Source organism: Lonchura striata, chromosome 3, assembly GCF_050655825.1.
Source record: "Lonchura striata isolate lonStrDom1 chromosome 3, ASM5065582v1, whole genome shotgun sequence".
NCBI classification, from domain to species: Eukaryota; Metazoa; Chordata; class Aves; order Passeriformes; family Estrildidae; genus Lonchura; species Lonchura striata.
In genome coordinates this window covers 58,685,964-58,705,169 of record NC_140705.1, presented here as the reverse complement: position 1 = coordinate 58,705,169, position 19,206 = coordinate 58,685,964, and the positions used below count along the sequence as shown (strand labels likewise).

Below are 19,206 nucleotides of genomic sequence, written 5' to 3'. Positions count from 1 at the left end.
TAAAATTATTAAAAAAAATTGTTACTCTTGGTTTGGTTTATTTGAATAAAACTTATTTCTGGTTTACTTTATAAATAGGTATTCCAGGCTAGCCCCTTTACTGTGTTTTCAGCTTTTCTAGGGTTCCCTAGCAACACCTTCTCAGTAAGTTTCAATATTTTCAGTCTAGTTATCATCTGCTTTAATCCTTACTCAAATCTATTCTACATAAATATTGAGGACAGAAACTTACCAGAATTGTGGTCCATCAAGTCTGGCATTTTGATGCTGGCATTGGCCAGCTGGAAATGATATGCAGAAGGAATAAATTTCTGCAACAGCAAATCTAGCTTTCATATCATGATGATCTCATCACATTTTCTGGTAGTTTCTGCTAAGCCTTCTTGCCCTGATGAATGATTATCCCTTCAATGGACTAGGAAAAATACAGTACTTCAGCTCTTGGGACCCCTTTTGTCTATATCTGGTTATTGCATAGGTGGAACTGTTGAGTGCTTCATGTTCAATGGCTAATTTGGAGTTTTTCTTCTTCACTCTTGATTCGGCCAATAAATTGAAGGCAAATTAAAGAAAGAAGGTGAGTGTGAAACCTACCACAGAAGGCTACATTCAGCATAATTTTTTTTTTTGGTCTTTGTTTCTAGGCATTGTCAGGTTTATAGCTCTTTTGCCTTTGGCTTCCTGGTGACTTGATTTCTGAAGTTACTGCTCTGTAGGAAATTGATTGCCACACCACAGGCTTGTTTGGATGAATAACCAGATTACATCAATTTTTGGTCATTCAGCATTTCAGCTGCATATCTATATATCAAGTAGAACCTAGAAACAGGAGTAATTTGTAAATAATTTTTCTTTTCTCTACCTCCCCCCCCCTCCCCCCGCTTTTGTTTCTGGAAAGGAGGATCAGCAGAAGTCATCATTCACCTCAACTCTGTCAAGTGAAGCATCTTGTTCTCTCTCCTCTCCTGAAAGCACTTTCAATTCCCAAGAATCATCGTCTTCCTTGACATCCAAAGTGGTTTATTCTGAGAGGCAGTCCTGGCTTGACCTGGTGAACAGCTCTGCCACGGAAGAGGGTGATCAGCCTTTAACGTTCTGCGTGCAGATCCATTCTGACGAAGCGCCAGAAGTGGTCTGTGGAGATGCAGCAGAAAGCCAGGAAGTCCAGCTTTCCGAACCCAATGGTGGATCCCAAACCTCTTACTTAAGTGCAGATACACATTGTCTGGCTGTGCCAGATGGAACAGGACAGCGATCACTAGCCAGAGGTGAGCTAATGAGAGAGGAGACTTTTGCTTCAGAGCCATACAATAGAAGAGTTACAGGTTTCCTCAACTTCCTTCCCCCTTCCTTCCTCTATATTCTTTGCTGAAGAGTTTTCCAGTGGCATATAATTTTTAACATTTAAATTATTGTGCATTAAATATATAACCTGGTGCCTGGTTGGTAGGTACCTTTACAGCTTTTCTCAAATTGTATCTGTAGGTTAGATCATAACCTCTGTATATAAATTGAGCATGTATATAATTTTATTAACAGTCTTAATTTCCATGCACATATCTTTTATTAGATAGGATTGAATCAAAATATTAACCAAATGTGTCACAGAATGGACACTGTAACAAAACTGTAATATTTAGGGAATGGTGAACATGGAGTTAACTCAGTCCAATTTTACAAATGCTGATGTAAATGCTGTTTCATTTACTCAAAGTACATACTCCCTATTTGCTTCATTAAGCTTCATTGTCATCAAGAGATAACAACTGAAATCCTGAGTTATAAAGTCTATTAAGACTGGATTTTGTTTAAGAAAGTAGGTGTCTGCACAGTATCTTTCTATTGAAATGTACTGTTAATTGAAAAGCATGGTATGGTTCCAGAATTTGGTCATTGTTACTGTTCGTAACTCTCCTGTGTAGAGACGAAATATCTCCTGCTTTTTGAGCAAAGCTTCTTCTTTCTGAATTAAAAGCAGTTGAAGCCTAAGAGTTGTTCCTGGCATACAGTTCTGTGTAGATGGGTAATACATAAGGGAACAACAACATTCCTGTGCCTCAGTTCTTCCCATGATTCCAAATCCTTGTAAAGATTTGAAGTGACTATTCTGTTGCTGAAAGAGAAGGGATATCTTGGCACAATGCAACAGAAAGGTGCATCTAAGAGCTTAGGCTGAAAGTAATGCAGTGGTGGAAAGAAACAATGCTGGAGTTGTCAGGAAATTAGGGTATTTCTCTGTAGGTGAACTTGATACTGAAAGATGATACTATGAGGCACATTGGTTACCTGGTCTGTCCCCCTATGTTTTACAAATTTTTACAAATATCAACACTTACAAAGCTGGCACCCCTTTTTGTAGTCATATATTTTCTGATTTTACATTGAAAAAAAAAAGACATTGAGTAAGGTTTTCATCAAAAGTGAAAATTAACTCAGTGTTTTATGCTCACCTACTTTATCCATTTTGTAGGCATCTCTGCCAGAAAATTCTGCAGCGATGAAGATGAGGAAGAATTAAAATCCAGAGTGAGCATATGTGCTCTTTCTCTGTATTGGAAAAGAGTGCTGTGCTTTGAGTTGCTGTGGAATCTAATTCCCCTAATTCTGGCTTTGCAAGTTGTGGAAAGGCTGGAGCTGGCAGAAATGGAGTCCCCAATGAAAAAGTCACAAAGACATATTAAATATATTGTTTTCTGTAATTTTACCTTCTAGGTTAAATTTGAGAAAGTAATGTCTTTGGAAAACATCATTAGGGATATTCAAGTGGATTGTTGGAATGTAGGTCATAAATGGCATAGTGGCTTATAGATCCTGTTGACAAAGATTCAGTGGTTGCTCTTCAGAAATCTAAACTTTTGGTCAGAATATATTCCTCTGGTATTGTCAGAAATCCTGCAATGATGCATAGGTTTTTGCTTTCCATTTTAATATAAGGGTGACAAATACTTTTATGGATGTCATAGAATGGGCATGACACATTCATAATCACTTAAAGTATAGTTTGATAGACTCAATCATACTAACCAATTAAATGGGAATAAAATGTAAATCAAGGCATATTTTGGTATGCTCCTGCAGTGTGCAAGATGGTTCAATTTTTATTAGATTATTCCTGGGGAAATGAATTCTTCTGTTGCTCACTGCTTAGCTGGTGGGCAGCCCTGATGGCAGAACACAGAACACTTCCATCCTAACCACACTGGTGATTGCTGACAGAATTCCAGAAATAAATCATTTCACCAAGACAGTCACTATGGAAACTGTATAACCTCACTAGTTCTTTTCTGCATCATAACCCACTGCTGACCAAGTAAACGTACACAGCTCTCTCTTCCCTTTATCAGTCTGCATATTATGGGCTGGGTATGGAGAGTGCTGCTGTGTGGGGCCCTCCCCTGCAATGGTCACTGAAAACTTTACGGAAATATTTTTCAAGGAGATTAAGCTACTTCAATTTGAGCATGAAGCAGGAAAAGAAGGATTAATGTAAAATAATATTTCAGTTCCAAATGAAAATTATCAAAAAGGATGCAGTTCTGGTTCTGTGATTTATCCCCCACAAAATTTCCCTCTCCAGCTAGTTGATATGCATGTGCATAAATACATGCATGAATGATATTAATTCAAGTTGTTGGGTAAAATCTAGCTGCAAATTCTCCTGATTTGCAATAACTGGTGAGAACACCCTTGTTATCTGACGCAAAACAAGAAGGCATACTTCAGTGCAGTCGGTATTATTTGCTTTACAGTGCTTCAGAATAATGCATTTCTGACATGTTTCATAGTTATGAGACTGCATCTAGGAGGAGACAAGTCTGTCTTTTGTCCACATTTGTCCTGAAAGCACATGTTCCCTGTGTTTAAAGATGGTCCTGTTTTCATCAGAACAGCTATGTTCTTTGATAGTCTTTGATCTCAATCTCCCACAGAACCTATGGGCTGTATCTGTGCTCTCTCTTTCTCCTGGTGTGGATAAAAAATCCCCTGCCACACTGTTTTCTGGTCACATTCTTCAAGGTAAATGCACAAGTTGAATTTTTGGTTGCAGCTGATAAGAGCCTAGAGTTGAGGTTAAAATTTTCTAGAACTAGTGAGCACTTTTGCCAGACAAAGTCTAGGTATGGAGACTAATGTGAGAAAAGTTGGTACCTAAAAGGAAGAAAGAGTAGCTGTGGTTTTGTGGGAAGAGCTTACCATGAAAAAGTATGAAAACAGTGAAGAAACCTTAGTAATGAGTTAAACAATGAAAGAAACATTTTTCAGAAATAAATTAATGCATCTCCATAAGAAAAGCTACAGATTCAATCAAATGATGATGGATTATTTTCTCAACAGAGATTATTTTATGAATTCTGCTAAGCAACTGTGAGTGTCTGGTGCAAGGAGCCATAACATATGATATTTTTAACAAACTTTCCAACCATTCTTAGTGGCGTTACGAACATTGTCAACATTAATTCTCTGCACCAGTTACTGGGGAGATGTTACATACCAGAGACTGATACAAAGAAGGGGAGCTAATCAGTTTTCTCTTTTGAAAGGAGACCAACATTATTCATCCATTTACATTTTGGGAATATTTAAGACTTTGGTGATGCATCTTGCTACATGCACAGGGGCAAAGGATTCTAAGCTGCCTGTAATGCAAAGAAACTGAAAGGTAAACAAGAAACAGCTGAGAATACAAACAGCTGTCTGACTACGTGTGCTGTATCCAAAATCTGGCTTGCCCTCTCTGGGATGGCTAGACATGCTCTCCAACCAAACCCCATCCTTTGTATTTCTTCTGGCAACCACTGGAAGAAAAAGTATATGACTCTGACACACCACTGTTATGATCAGAAACCACAACAGCTAAAGGAAGCCACAGGAACTGAGAGGTTATACAAGAAAATAGGAATGTGTGTTTCTATTTATTTAGGGGTCTACTACTATGGCAGTAAGATCCTTGTTCCCTGCATTTTCTGAGAGTTTCATGATCATATGAAGTTAATGCATCTTGACACGGCATTCCTGTTTTACCACTTCTGGTTTATTTTACCTTAGCTCACTGTAGCTGTGAAAAATCTGTTGTGTGCTGATATTTTCAAACCCGGACAACTTTTCAAGTACCTCTTGGATTTTATCTAGGTTGTTTTTTTTGGGAAACAATTGGTTAAGTAGGAGCTGGATTAATTTGATTCCTTCTGCTCTCACAACTGACATCCTCTTCCTCTCTGGAGTCTGCCTGTGCCAGTAATAGCCAGAACAGATCCCCTGGTGTGCTCTGGCCCCTTTGTTCCTTCTGCAAAAGTTATAGAAAATAGCTAGATCATGGCTGAGACTAGCTGAAAAATGTACCTATGGTGAGAATAACTGTGTGGAGAAGCAACTTCAATAATTATATTGTTTCTCATCAAAAAAGCTTTAGAAATCACTGTGAAAGCTATTGTGCTATGGTTTTCTGAACCCTCTGAAAAAGAGATACTTATTTATGTTGTTTCCAATTCAGTTTATTAAAATTCTGCCCCTCACTGCTGAGTCCACTATACTGTCAGACTAATTGTGGTATCGTAGTTTTCCTGTTATTTCCTTCAGATTTTCCTCCTTTAGTTCTGCATTTGCCAGTGAGAAATTTGCCTGAGTTATGCTCAACTAATTGAATTTTTTTTTCTATATTTTTTGTTCCATAATTATGCAGGAAATATGATTTCCCTGAGGTGACTTCATATTCCCTGAAAAGTCTAGTACTGCTATAGAGAAGGGCTAGGGAATGGATAGGTAGGTAGGGGCAAAAATCATCTATGACTTTTTTCCACTCTGCTCTTTTTAGCCTATATGTGTTCTCTCAAATGGCATAAAAATTTTTAACAGTATCAAAAAAAGAGGTGCTGGCAAAGCTACAAGACGCTCATAAGAGTAGCAAGAACAGGAGGAAGAAGCAGTGTTTTTTTCCCTGGGATTAATACACAACTGGGGGTCTGTGAGATCTCAGTTGCAGAATGGGAGAATAAATATTTACATTTCAGATAAATTTAGTCAGATACATTCTGTTAGAGGTGGTTTTCAATGCAAAATGTTCTGTCCCCAAACATTTGCAATTTCTTTATCTTTACTACTGGGAAACCATTAACTTTATTTTTCACAGCTGCTTTTTGAAAGTTCTGGATAATTTCACTTACATAGACCTAAAGAACATTAAAGTTGATATTTAAGACAGGCTCTTGTACTGATGCTCCAAGATGAGGAGTCTCAATATATTAATGTCTCCAGCCTCTGGCAAGTTTGCTGACAGGAGGCTGTCAAAGCTGAAGCTGAAAATTGAGGAGGTGAAGAATAGGCATGTTGAACCTCTGGGAAGTTGTTCTTGTCTCTGATACCTCCTGTTAGAGGGAAATTCCAGATAAATGGCATCAAGCCTCAGAATTTTGGTTTGTTTTATTTCCCCTAAATCAGAATTTTTCAGTTCCTCCATTACCTCTCCCCCTTTCAGATCTACAGCATCAATCTAGTGCATTCACTGGAAGCTTCAAGCCTGCAAAAAAGTCAGCCCTGTGGGTTGACTTTATTGAAGCAACTTTTCCCCTTCTTACACAGTCTTTTTGGATAGTTGATAAAAATCAATTTATCTCTCAAAGTATTACTGTGCACAGTCCTGATGGGTGATGTCTACAGCAGACTGGAGCCAGTCCTGTGCAGAAGCTGGCTAATGAAACAAACAGCTGCTTCATCCCAAGAAAGTAGGCAGGAAACTAGTTATTACAAGCCTCATGGCATGTGCCAACAGTTTTCAGGAAATACTATTGCCGTGTATTATGCCTTACACTTCCACTTTTTTCTTCTGTTTCCTGCAGCTTGTTAAATATACAACAGTTCTCCTTTTCCTCCCCCAGCAATGTACCAGTGTTGGAAGTTATATTTAGTTTTTGTCAAGTTACAGTAGGTTTTTATAATCACACAGTAGTGAAGAATAGGCCAGAAACACAGTGAAGGCAAATATTTGCAGAATATCATAAACCTTTCTTGAAACATAAATATTTAGAAAGAACAGAGATGTAGGAGGATGCTGTACTTTATAAAACATGGAAAAGATAAGAAGCAGCCTCCTTAGCATGCTGACATATTGCAGAATTCTTTTCACAGCAGCAGTAATGAGCAGAAGGAGTTGTTCTTTTGTTTAGGATATATTTGCTGACTGCAGATGATTTAGAAAATTAAATGTTTAACTTTAAAAGAAAAAAATGCCCAGCCAATTCAATGGGAATAGGAAGGACTGCAGTTGAGAAGAACCAACACCACTACCCCCAGTGATATAAAACCAAGTGTTATCCAAAGTGGATCTTGAGGATTCATTAGAACCCTGAAAAGAGCAATAGTTGTAAGATTTTCCTTTAGAGATCACTGAAGCTGTGTGGACTGAAGGAAAAGAAGCGAGTTGCACAGTCTGTTTCTAAAAATGGTCTTCTACATATGCCCGGCACATTTTTAGTTTCCGTCTGTTCATTTTTAAGTTGTTTTATTCTGAGAAATGCCTTTACTTCAATTTTCATCTTATGCTATTCTCAGCTCTTTACTCACTTTTCCTTTAGTGTACTCTCTGTCTGGTCCTGCAGCTTGGGAGCCAGCAGAATAATTAAGGTGGAGATAATCAAGGCTTTGTTGTGAGGCTTTACAAGCGAATTCTCTGCTGCAATCTGTGAAACTCAGGGTCAAGACATTGGATGCCACATGGGTTCTTGCTTTAATCTGTTTTCTAGGGACCTTCTCTTGAGGCCCCCAAAATATTTCTATGTTTCTTTAATTGTTTATTTTTTTAAACTCTGTTTTCAATAATTACCAAAACCTGGTGATGAATCAGCACACCAAAGAATATTTGCCCTGTGAGTTGCCAGGTAGAAGAATAATTCACTGTGTGTAGAATGCAGGGAGAGGTGAATGGGTGTAGATGTTATCAGAGTTGTTTCATTCAAACATAGAGCTACTGACAGTTGTTCAAAGTCTGTGATATATTCAGAACATTAAAGCAGTGCTCTATTAGTGGGAATACAGGCTCACATCTTTTGACTCATTACCTGATTCTTAACAACATGTGAGTTTGGAAGTATATTTTTCTCATAGGCATTGTTACCCTAGAAATTACCCTAATTGCCCTTAATTTTAACTTTAATACAATTATTTTTTGAGTTGGTTGAGAGCCTTCCTAATAGCTGAACATAACTTTTCTATTATCTGCTGCCACATTCACATTCTCATACCAAATTTATTCTTTTCTTTGCAGACCAAGAAAAATGTGATGATGATGATGAGATGGAACGACTTTACAAGTCATTGGAGCAAGCAAGCCTGTCTCCCATTGGTGATCGTCGACTGTCAACTAAGAAGGAGCTTAGGAAATCATTTATCAAGCGCAGCAAAAACCCCTCCATTAATGAGAAACTCCACAAAATTCGAATGCTGAATAGTACATTAAAGGTGAGTTTGCAGATCTTGCCAAAGAAAAGCTTGAGAGAAAAAGACAGTTTGGCTGAAAAAGAAGCAGTATAGATTTCAGCCAAATTCTAATAACATATTTACTGAAAGCCCCAGAGAATTTTGTTAAGTTTTTGAATTCTTTTTTTCTGCTTCACTGTGAACACTGATCTGCGTTATGTTGTTCAGCTTGAACTGGAAGCAGAGGTAATAGCTCAGGAGGGACTTTTTTTTGCAGAAGTTCCAGTCCATTTGGAAAATTTAATAAAGAAAACTCTTAGTTAACTGGAAAACTTGCAAGCTCAGCTGAATGCACTAAACAGGGGAGCCTTAAAAAAGGAAGAGCAGACAAAGTACATTGATGATAAAGCACATGAAAATGACCCTGAGCCAAAAAAAGTTTTCCTTATGTGATTATTAGAGAATGTACAGGATGTGCCAAAGCTATTGTAAAGACCTCCTGTAACTAAAATATTTCTAATAACAAAAGCATCCTGCTTTTATGTTGGAAACATATCATGAACTGGAGGGGTACAGGGGTTCAGGAGATGTTCCATGAAAGGGCTGGTAAATCTGCCTGGAATATGGGAATTTATGAAGCAGTTTACTTGCCAGCATCAAGTGTCACGGGATTTCAAAGCCTGCTTCTGAATGGTACTGAGGGGAACAAAAAGCTCAACCATAGCATTTATATGGAAGACGGAATAAATGCAAACATGGGGCTTCACTTGTTTCTTTTCCTATGCATTAGAAGCAGGAATTGAGTACCTTGTTTCAAAAGGATGTATTTGGCTTCAGGCACTGTAAGCTGGAGAAATGCATGTAAAACGTTTGGTCTTGATGATTTAGAGGCCTTTTCCAACCTTAGCAGTTGTATGTTTCTAAAAACTTATCCTGCCAGCACAATCATTGATTTGATTATTAGTTGCAATGGAGGGCTTGGGTTTGGCACTTCAGGCTGCATTGAAATTCCTGGAAAGTACAATTGTAAAGGGCATTGGAAAGAGAGGCATTCTTCTTGACTCCATACGAAATCTGGTGAAATCTCTCCTTAGTATCAAAGAGTTTTCAGTGATGTGGCTGTGACTACAAAAGTATTCATTTGCATCAGCAGTAAAGTGATCCCCCCACATAGCAGAAAGTTGGTTTAAAAGGTATGCCGACTTCCTAGGATAGGAAGCTACGTACAGAAACATTCTGCAAGGTTTTCCCTGGCAGGACCCTCACTAATAAATATAAGAACTAGTTAGTGCAAAATGGAATTGTATTTTGTGGGACAGAAGCTTTCATTAGTATGGAGCTGAATGGAAGCCTTAATGTCAGGCATGAGCAAGGAGGACAACGGTGCATTGATTTAGCATGGGAGTATTAAATAAATCATGATTAACTTAGGCTTGTCTATGGAAAAATAAGTTTTGGAGTGTTCATAGCATATAAAATGTGTTGATCTCTTTGGGGTTTTATTGTTTGGTTTTTGTTTCATTTTGGGTTTCATTTGTTTTTGGGGATTTGGTGGGTTTTGGGGTTTGTTTGTTTATTTGTTTGTTTTTCCTTTCTTCAAAATAAGAAACTGGAGTATTGACAAGACAAATAAAAAAAGCACAGACACTTTCTTATAGACGCAAACAGAGTTCTGTACACAGCAATATTTAAGTTAGCCTGTCTGAAAGTCAAGTGCCTGCAGTGGGAAAGTGCCATTTTAATTAAATCAGTAGAATTATGTGCTTTTAGAGTCAATTTTCTTAATGTATAATATAAGACATAAGATAATTGGAAATGATGTACTGGAAATTTCAAAAATCAGGATTTTTTACATCCATATGTATTCTACTTTAATTAAAACCCTATTCGTTTGAGAAGTTATTTATACAAGACTCAATGCAATTTTAATTTTAGACTTTTGACTACACATATATAACAACAGATTAATGTTGCTGCCACAATATATCATTAACAAAACATGCTTTGAATACTTTGGAAGAGAGAGAATCTATGTGCAAATGCATCACAGTCTTAGTGAACGTGGGAAATAGTTTTAGTACTACAGGAGAAATTCCATTGCCTGACTTTTTGCTGCCAAGTTTGTCCAGTAGAAATATTCCTCTCCCTTCCACCTCCCTATCTTCTCTCTTTTTCTTTTAAGCTAACTGCACATATCCCTGCATCGATGCCAGAAGTCTTTTTAAAAAGACTGGCACTGTGTCTTGAGGGTAGGACCTGTGTAAAATACAGTTGAACGAGATTTTGGGTTTCAAAAGCAATTAAGGCATGACAGAAATTGGAGCAGTTGAAGGTTCACCAGAGTTTCAGTGGGATACAGATGTAGAAACAGCTGATTAAGGCTATCAGAAGGTGAAACAAATGTGTGGGAGCACTTTCAAGGTGTTTTCAAGGCAGCCACCAGCACAGGGTGTCCTTGGGTGTGGGAATCCAGAGCTTCCATCTGGCTGCCCTGGAAGGCCTGGGACCCTGGCAGGGGGTCAGGAACCCCCTGTACAGAGCCCCGAGGGACACTGTCTCTGATCTCTGTCCATGGAAAAGAGTTTTCAATCTTACAGGATGAATTACAAGCTCTGAGTGTTTGATATAAGTAATAATTAAGTGTGGCACGGGTGCAAAGGTAAAATTTTAGGATTCTAGATTAGGGGTCAAAGGGGACAAGATGGAGGAAATTGGGTGTGTCTTGTCCTTTTTCTCCCTCTTCATGCCCTCCATGTTTCACTGTAGTGTTGGCATTTTTCTATTGGTTTAGGCTGGGACACACTGTTCAACGTAGATGATAGATATTGGCACATTATTGTAAATACAGCACAGGTAGTTTCTGGTATTTAATGTTTGTAACATCCCACTGAGGGGCAGAGCCCCACACGCTGCCCTGCAGGACAGAGCTGCGGCAGGGCAGCAGAACATGTTAGAGATAAGCAAGAATAAACAACCTTGAAAACCAGCACAGATGAATTATGACTTCTTCTTTGGCAACGGGGCAGAAAGACAGAGACTTTTTACAATCTCGGAATCACCAACACCACAGATTCCGAGACTTGGGTATGATAAATGGGTGGCAGCAGGAGAAGATGGTTAGAACTATTCCATTGCTTTCATGCAGAGACTGAAGTGAGGGAACCTGGCAAAAGTAGCCACATTTTGTTAGTGCAGCATGGTGCCCCCATTAATAAATGATACCTGCTAACTGGGGCTTCTCTATCCTGTAGTCCACTGCATGGATAGACAATATGAGCTGGAAAAGCAAAATGGTTTGTTGTGCCACAACACGTGAGGACATCAAAGAACATCAGTGTGTGAAAGGAGAGTGTAATGAAGACAGAGCCGGGCTATTTTCAGTGGTGCTCAGTGACAGGGCCAGAAGTGGTGGGTTCAAACTGAAACACAGGAGGTTTCCCCTGGACAGCAAGAAACACTGTGAGGGTGACCAAGTAAAGATTGTCCAGGGAAGCTGTTGAGTCTCTATCCTTGGAGATATTCAAGAGTTATCTGCACACAGTCCTAGGCAGCCTGCAGTAGGTGGCTCTGTTTGAGGAAGGGTTTTGGACCAAATGACTTCCAGACGTCCCTTCCAAGTTCAACGATTCTGTAGTTCTGTGACATACAAAGTCTCAGTGTCCCTGCATCAGTCTGCTTACATCTTACAAATGAACCAGGGTGCCTGCAATATATGGTCTGAGCTGCTCTTGCCTAAAGTAGATACCAGATTTATTAGCAGTAGCTGGTGGTAGATGGCAGACACAGGTACTGTAGCCATGTACTGCCAGTACATGAATTATATTAAAAATTATGTTCAGTCCAATTCCCAGAGAAGAGACATTTATTACATGGAATAAATGTTTTTTGAGAAAGTTAGAACTCCTGTGAATTACAAAAGTAAATGCTGTTATGTCTTGTTTCATGCAAGTACTGTCTAGTTGAGATACAGCATAACAATGTGTAATTTTCACATGAATCTTCTCTCATTAAGTTTTGTTAAGAAGGCTATAAAATATCTAGATGAAATCATAACTTGCCTTTAACTTTGATGACCTACACTCTAAAAATGGGAACAAGCTGCCAGGAGGATGGGTAATTGGCTGTCTTCTTGTGACGTGAGTCTAATGTTCCCAGAGTGTTTTTGTTAGGGACAATTGTCTTGACATTTTCTGTGGAAGTAACCACTTGTTCTCTTCCTAGTGTAAGGAACATGACCTGGCCACAATTAACCAGTTGCTAGAGGATCCAAAGTTGACAGCAGTGAAGTACAGAGAGTGGAGGAGCACAAACATCATGCTGGTCCAAGATATATATCAGCAGCAGGAGGTCCAGGACATGTCTGCAGAGAATAGTGAAGAGCAAGAGATGACTCCACAGCCAGTCACTGAAAGTGTGATTTGATCAATGGCACATGGCAAGACTTTTCTCCACAGGTCTTCACGTACAAGCAATTTAAGCTGCTGTATCTTGAGGTTTGTTTTTCACAAGAGTGCTTCAAAAGGAAAGCAACCCATTCTCCAAAGTTTTAAATGCTCTTGCAGAACTCATTTAATGTCAAATGGGCAATTTCTCCAAACTTGCCCAAATTGCCCAAAAAAGCACGCCTGAATGTGGCTTGCATACATAAGAAGACTAATAAAGCATCAAAGAAACGTTTTTCAGTTTTTGGAGAAGAAAATTATAAGTGTCCAGCTTCTGGAGGATACAGAACTGGAGGATACATATGTAATATGTACTGTATAAGTATGAAATCCTTGGGATTGTTTTAACCATACAGCTTACCTTGAAATGAAGCTACACTGATCCAAACAGGATGTAGTCTACTTTACCTTTTTACTCTCTAAGGTAACTTGATGTATATATTTTCATCTCCATACCCATTTACTTTTACCACTCAACCAGCTTAAACAGAGACAAAAGGAAGAGATTATGTATGAGTTGTTACTGTAGACAGCTGCCAGACACCCAGTTTGGGCTCTGTCTGATGTTTTATGAGTTTCAAATTTATTTATGGTCCAGACCAAGAAGGTACTGTCTTTCTACATGAAGAAGCGGTCTTCAAGTTTTTGCTAACAAGTTATTTACTCTTCAGGGAGACAAGATTCAACTTTTCCTATGGACTTGGAAGATTATGGTCTTCTTTCTTATTTTTGACAATTGGAAGTATATAAGGTACAAGTTCATCTCAGACTTAAGGAAGGTGATCATATTCTCAAGCCAGAAGCTAAATGACTAAACTCCTAATGTGGACCTGGAAGTATAAAAAAAGCTGCAAATATTTTTGTAAATATATGTAATTTTATGACTTATATGAATGTGATTATGTACTGTATAGACATTTTATTTATATATTTATATATGCTAAATTTCCTAATGTAAATAGGCACATGTGGACCAAGCCCACCCTGCTGCAAGTGCTTACAGATTGACTTGAAATGCCTCTTTATTTTGTGTTCCATTATAGATCACAGTAATGGCTCTGCAGCTGAGACTGCCCTGAGGCATATGCTGTGACTCTTTCTTCTGCTTTTTTAGCTTTAAGTTTTAGATGAAGAAAATATGTACAACTTAGAGCCTGGAAAAGTTTACTAGAGAGTTTCAAGATTTCCCCTTGGGGGAAGAAAATAAGAACCATTGCTGCAGGATCATGATTTTTTGGCTTCATTTTCCTCAGTACAAGGTTTTGGGCTTTTGCCTTCCTCTCTTCTGCAGTATAAGGAATTTTGCAGAGTGCTGAATTTTGAAAAGCAAGAATTAGTCTACCATTCCCAAATTAATGTCACTACAGGAACTGTGACAATTGGCACTTCTGTTGCTATTTCATGAAGATATTCTTGTCATTAGTTTTCAATGCAGTTATATGTTAAAGCAAAATACACTATAGAGAGGCAGCCATATTAATCTCTCTTTATACATTTTATGTTTTATCATAGTTTGATTGAGAAAACAAAAGATAATGGTGTTAGTGGGAACATATGAAATCTTTTCCACCTGTGTAGTGATTTGTTTGACTGTTGATATTACATTTTTAATACTCAGCAGCTTTTCTTTTAAAGTAGAGGCAAGGAAATAGATGAAAAAGATTAAATGAGGAAGCAGACACAAAACCCTGGATGGTTTAAAATCTGTTCTTTTCAGGAAATCATAATATGAATGGAGATTTTATCACTTCACTAATTCTAACTAGAAGTCAAGCAAGCTAAATACCTGGTCAAATTTGGTTTGGAGTAATTACATCTTAAAAATGGTGTCCATTTTTAGGCTGCTTTTTTGTTCTTCTCTTTTTTTTATGTTTTTTTTTTTTCTTGTTTTTTTTTTTTATAATTTTTTCAGCATTCCCATTGAAATGTTGTCAATTAACTGCTGAGAGCACCCTGAAAAGTAGGAGTGTAGGGATTAATCTGCTTGGTCCGTTTAATTTTTAACTATTTGGTGCTAAGTAATGGATAAATATTGGAGGTCAAATTGCATGTACATTTTCTATCACACATGTGAGTTTCTCATGAAACAAAGCACATAAATACCATTTTCCTTCAAAAGAATCTTCACTTAGATGCTGAAAAGAAGCACATGCTTAAGTGGCCTGTTGAGCTGGGCCAGACAAGTCAGTGCCTTGCAGCTCTGAGCAAAGTCTGAGTCAACTCCATTTGCTGAAGTAGATTTGCTGTATGCAATGAAAAGCCTATGTGGCCTGTATATGCTGTCTTGGCTCTGTTCACACTGCACTTGTGTAAGCGTAGACAAAACAGCTTTCCCAAACTGTCCATACTCCACTATTGGTTTTGACAGATTACATAGCCTGAAATTGCTTTTAAATTACTCTCTTTCAGATGGTCAGTAGATACTTATTGTTGAACTATTGAGGTTTTGGAGACCTACTGAGCATGGGCTCTATCATTGCTTAAAAAAGAACAGAAAATTCTTGAATGGGGTTACTTTAATCCCAGTTATAACTTTAATAAATTTCTTTGTTCAGGAAAACAAATGTATGGGTTTTATGCAAGTACTCTACAGGAAATCTGACTCCACTCTCTTCAGCTACTACTTAGACTCAAAATAATGGAAAGCGTGGAAAATGCAAAGTGAAAATTGCAGTGAAACAGGATTAATTTTCTGGCATTGCTAATTACTGTGACAGTTTTTGCCTGGGTTTATCACAAGGGGCTGCCCAGCAGCGTGAAAGCCATAATCAGAGACAGAATTATGCACAAGCTGACAGCTACAGCGGGGAGCCACCTCAGCAGGAGAAATTTGGACAAGGCTGTGCTCTGCTCAGTGGTGCTTGGAGTAACTGGTATTTCTTGGTCTGGATTTGGAAGACCTGCACTATTGGCTCATAGAATAGGGAGCTGTGCATCCCTAGTGTGTGAATGTCAAGAAGTCTTTAACCATCTGCCTCAAGGGAAAGCTTTTACACACTTTTTTGGGAGAAAGTATGTGTGTGTGGATATGTGCACATGCACAGTTTTTCCTCTGTCAGTAAAGCCAGTTGGTGCAAGTCCAGCCATGGAGGTTTTGGAATTCCTGGTAACAATATCTAATTTCAACTGTTTCTGCAAATTTTCTGGAAATTGAATCTCTCTGTTCTGGTGGTGTACACCTTATGGGATACCAGAATGAAGTGGGAATCACATTTCCTTTCCTATGATGGAAGAGATTTCATGTGGGGATTGTGAATATTTTTACATCTAGCTCTGATGAATCAATCAATACTAGGGTTTCACCTTGCCATGGTCTTAAGTGCAGCTGGAGATGAAACACCATGCAGTTGCTTGCTCAGCCTCACTCTCTTTTCCTTCCCCATCAACGTGTAATGGGGAGCAGAATTGAAGTTAAACTTGTATGTTGAGACAAAAGAGGTTTTATAATTTATAATAAAGTAAAATACAACAGTAATGGTAAATAATAATAATGATAATAAAAAGGAGAGAAACCCAAGCAAGTGATGTACAATGTAATTGCTCACCACTCACTGACCTACCAGACCCCTCTTTCCAAACCCAGATCAGGTCCCCGTCCCAGGTAGCTCCCCCTGGTTTATATACCTGGCATGATGTTCTGTGGTGTGGAATATCCCTTTGGTCAGTTTGAGTCCCCTGTCCCAGCTATGCTCCCTGCCAGTTTGGTTTTTGTGAATTTCCTCACTGGCAGAGCATGAGACAAGGAAAAATATCCTTGACAGGATAAGCATGGCTTAGCTAAAAACAAAACACAAGTGTGTTATCAATACCCTTCTCATACTGAATCAAAAACACAGCACTGTAACAGTTACTGAAGCAGAAATTAACTCTACCCTAAATGATACCAGGAATAATAGGAATAAATAATGTGCTACTACTCTTTTTTGCAAATAATTTGAATTTTGGAGGAAATCATCATATTGAGAGAAAAGGGTTGGTGTGGGACAGTCAAGGAGGGAGGGGAAGAAAGAACATGGTATTTGATTTAAAACTGTGTGGAAATTCAGAATTTAAAATTATTTCTAACTTAGAAAAATTATGGATGTGTTACACCCATTATTGTGTCAGCCTGTAAACTTACATATCTATTACAGATTTAATATGAAAACCTGTATTTTTAAACTTTTTGAGTAGGAAAGGAGCCCATGAAAGCATTGTTTATGAAGGGAGCTCCATGTACTGTGATTGGGTTTTGGGCTTTGGCCTTTTTTTTACTCTTTTGTTTGTTTAGTCATAGAAAAGCAGCCAATTGTAACCAAGTGTAACCAAGTGTGGGCTTCAGTTGAGTTCAATTATATGAACATGTCTTTCTGTTAACAGGAAGCCAAAGTGGTTTTCTTGTAGTAGTAGAGCCAAAGTGGAATTTCCTGTTTTGTGTGGGGCATTTCAAAGCAGCAGACATTTTAAGATGTCACTGAGCATTTCCTTGATGCTTGAAGATTCATCCCATTTTGGTTTGCTTCAAGCTGCAACATTATTGCATTTTTTAAAAACTGCCTTCATTCTGAGCTGAAGCAAAATTTGAGGTGAAAAAAAGGAAAATAGAACAGAAAAAAAGCTTGGAGCCAAGATCATGCTGAAATTCACGTCTCTGCATAGCGTAGTAGGAGCTGAGCTTGCCAAAAGCTGAGCTTTTAAGTCATTTCAACATTGAAAAAAATTTGTAAGGTGTTGAAAAGACTACTACATTCCTTGAAATTTGCTATGGGAGAAGTTCCAAGACCTGTCTGCTCTGGAAAAATGAATATTTTCCTAATTTATTTCTTCCTGATAAAAATCCAAAGGGAGTGGTTTATAAAATGGCAGCAAGTTAAAGATGAAATATGCATGTTATTCATTGGTAGCTCAACAACCTTTGTGTGATCTGGGAATGGTTGACTTTAGATGACTCAACCTCTAACGCTCAGCCTGTAAAATCCATTTATTTGGGAAAGCATTGTAGCTACCAGCATCTGAAGCTTATGCATCCCACCTAGTCCACAGAGGTCCATTTTGAAGATGTAGGTGAATGGCCTTCCTATAGAGCAAATAGTTAGTGTCATCATGCCATAGCTTAGGAACCACTCTGTCCTAGATGCCTTAGGACCTGCCCAAATTATTCTGACTCTTGAAGCTGCTTACTGCAGTTGTATCTTCTCCCACCTAAAAATAAAAAAAGTGTCTGAAAGCACATCCACTCCCCCATGAAGGAAAACTAGCACTAGTCTAGCAGAGATTAATGTAAGTCACCTTATTTATGAATGTTTACTGAAATAACTCACCTGGTGAAAAGCCATTTGTGCATAAAAATAGCAGTGCTCGTGTGACAAATTTTCAGTGCTGAGGTCTGGCCCAAAGGAAGAATGGATGTTTCCATTGCACTGTGCTCTGTGTAGAGAGGAAAAGTCATGCACAGAGGAATATATGCAAGAACTTCTTTGAGGCAGTGGCAGGGCCTGCAGCACCATCAAAGTACATGTGATTCAAATTGAGTATTTTATCTCTTGAGTCTTCTTTTTTGTTGTTGTTTTTCTTCACTAGTTTAAAACTCACAGCACAATGTTGGCACTCAGCGCTGCCTTTTTACTGCTTGTTGCCTACATGTGTGAATTGATTTTCATGGAATGATGCACACATCTTGCAGAATGAGAGCCTTATGTTTGCACTTGTCAATTAAACACTGAAATGAGAGAATATTTTGCTCAGCCTTTTTTTTTTTTTTTTTTTTTTTTTGTATTTTCACTGCAGATTTTTCAGTCTACTGCTATAAAAGGAAATAAATTTTTTCTGGTTCTTTAAGTAAGCAATTTCCCTGTGAGACTAATATTATTATTAAGTTGTATAACCTGAAACCAGGAAGAGTCAATGAATGGGGAATGACTGAGGAATGTCTTTTACTAGTTCACAATGTGATATTTGAAACTGCTTTTTAATTAGTTTAACTCTAACTCTTAATCGGATATTGTAGACACCCTTTAGGAAGAAGAGTCTCTTCTGGCAGGTATGGAACATTACTAGATTTTTTTTAAAGCTCCCAGAGCAGCCTGCTTCAATTAAAAGAAGATAGATATTTTTCTCAAAAGGGTTTCACTTTAGCTGGATAGGCTAGACAGGTAACAGTATGGTGAAAGTGTGTTTCCTAGGAAATGAGCTTGTCCTAAGGGCTCAGCTGAAAAAAAATATGTTCTTGTTTCTGTCCCCTCTCTTCCCCCGACCTCCTACATGCTCCCACTGCTTGCCTTGGGCTAATCAGCTCATCATTTGGCACCTCTGTCAGCTCAGCCAAGTCAGGCAGCAGGGAACAGACACAGCAAGTGGGATACTCACCTTCAGTGAT

The 19,206-nt window shown here is 38.3% G+C and overlaps 1 protein-coding gene across 9 annotated transcripts in view; it reads left to right on the top strand.

The window, feature by feature from the left end:
- IPCEF1 (interaction protein for cytohesin exchange factors 1) overlaps positions 1-18,563 on the top strand; it is an 84,470-nt gene extending 65,907 nt beyond the window's left edge. For 8 of the 9 annotated variants that reach the window (XM_021540564.4, XM_085576613.1, XM_085576612.1 and 5 more), the window contains 3 exons: positions 899-1,268; positions 8,258-8,451; positions 12,631-16,368. In XM_021540564.4, the coding sequence (XP_021396239.1) occupies positions 899-1,268; positions 8,258-8,451; positions 12,631-12,831 (765 nt within the window). In that variant the 3' untranslated portion in view covers positions 12,832-16,368. Of the gene's footprint in view, positions 1-898; positions 1,269-8,257; positions 8,452-12,630 lie in introns of all 9 variants that reach the window. The other variant, XM_085576617.1, reaches the window with a different exon arrangement.
- The last annotated feature ends 643 nt before the right edge of the window (positions 18,564-19,206 follow it).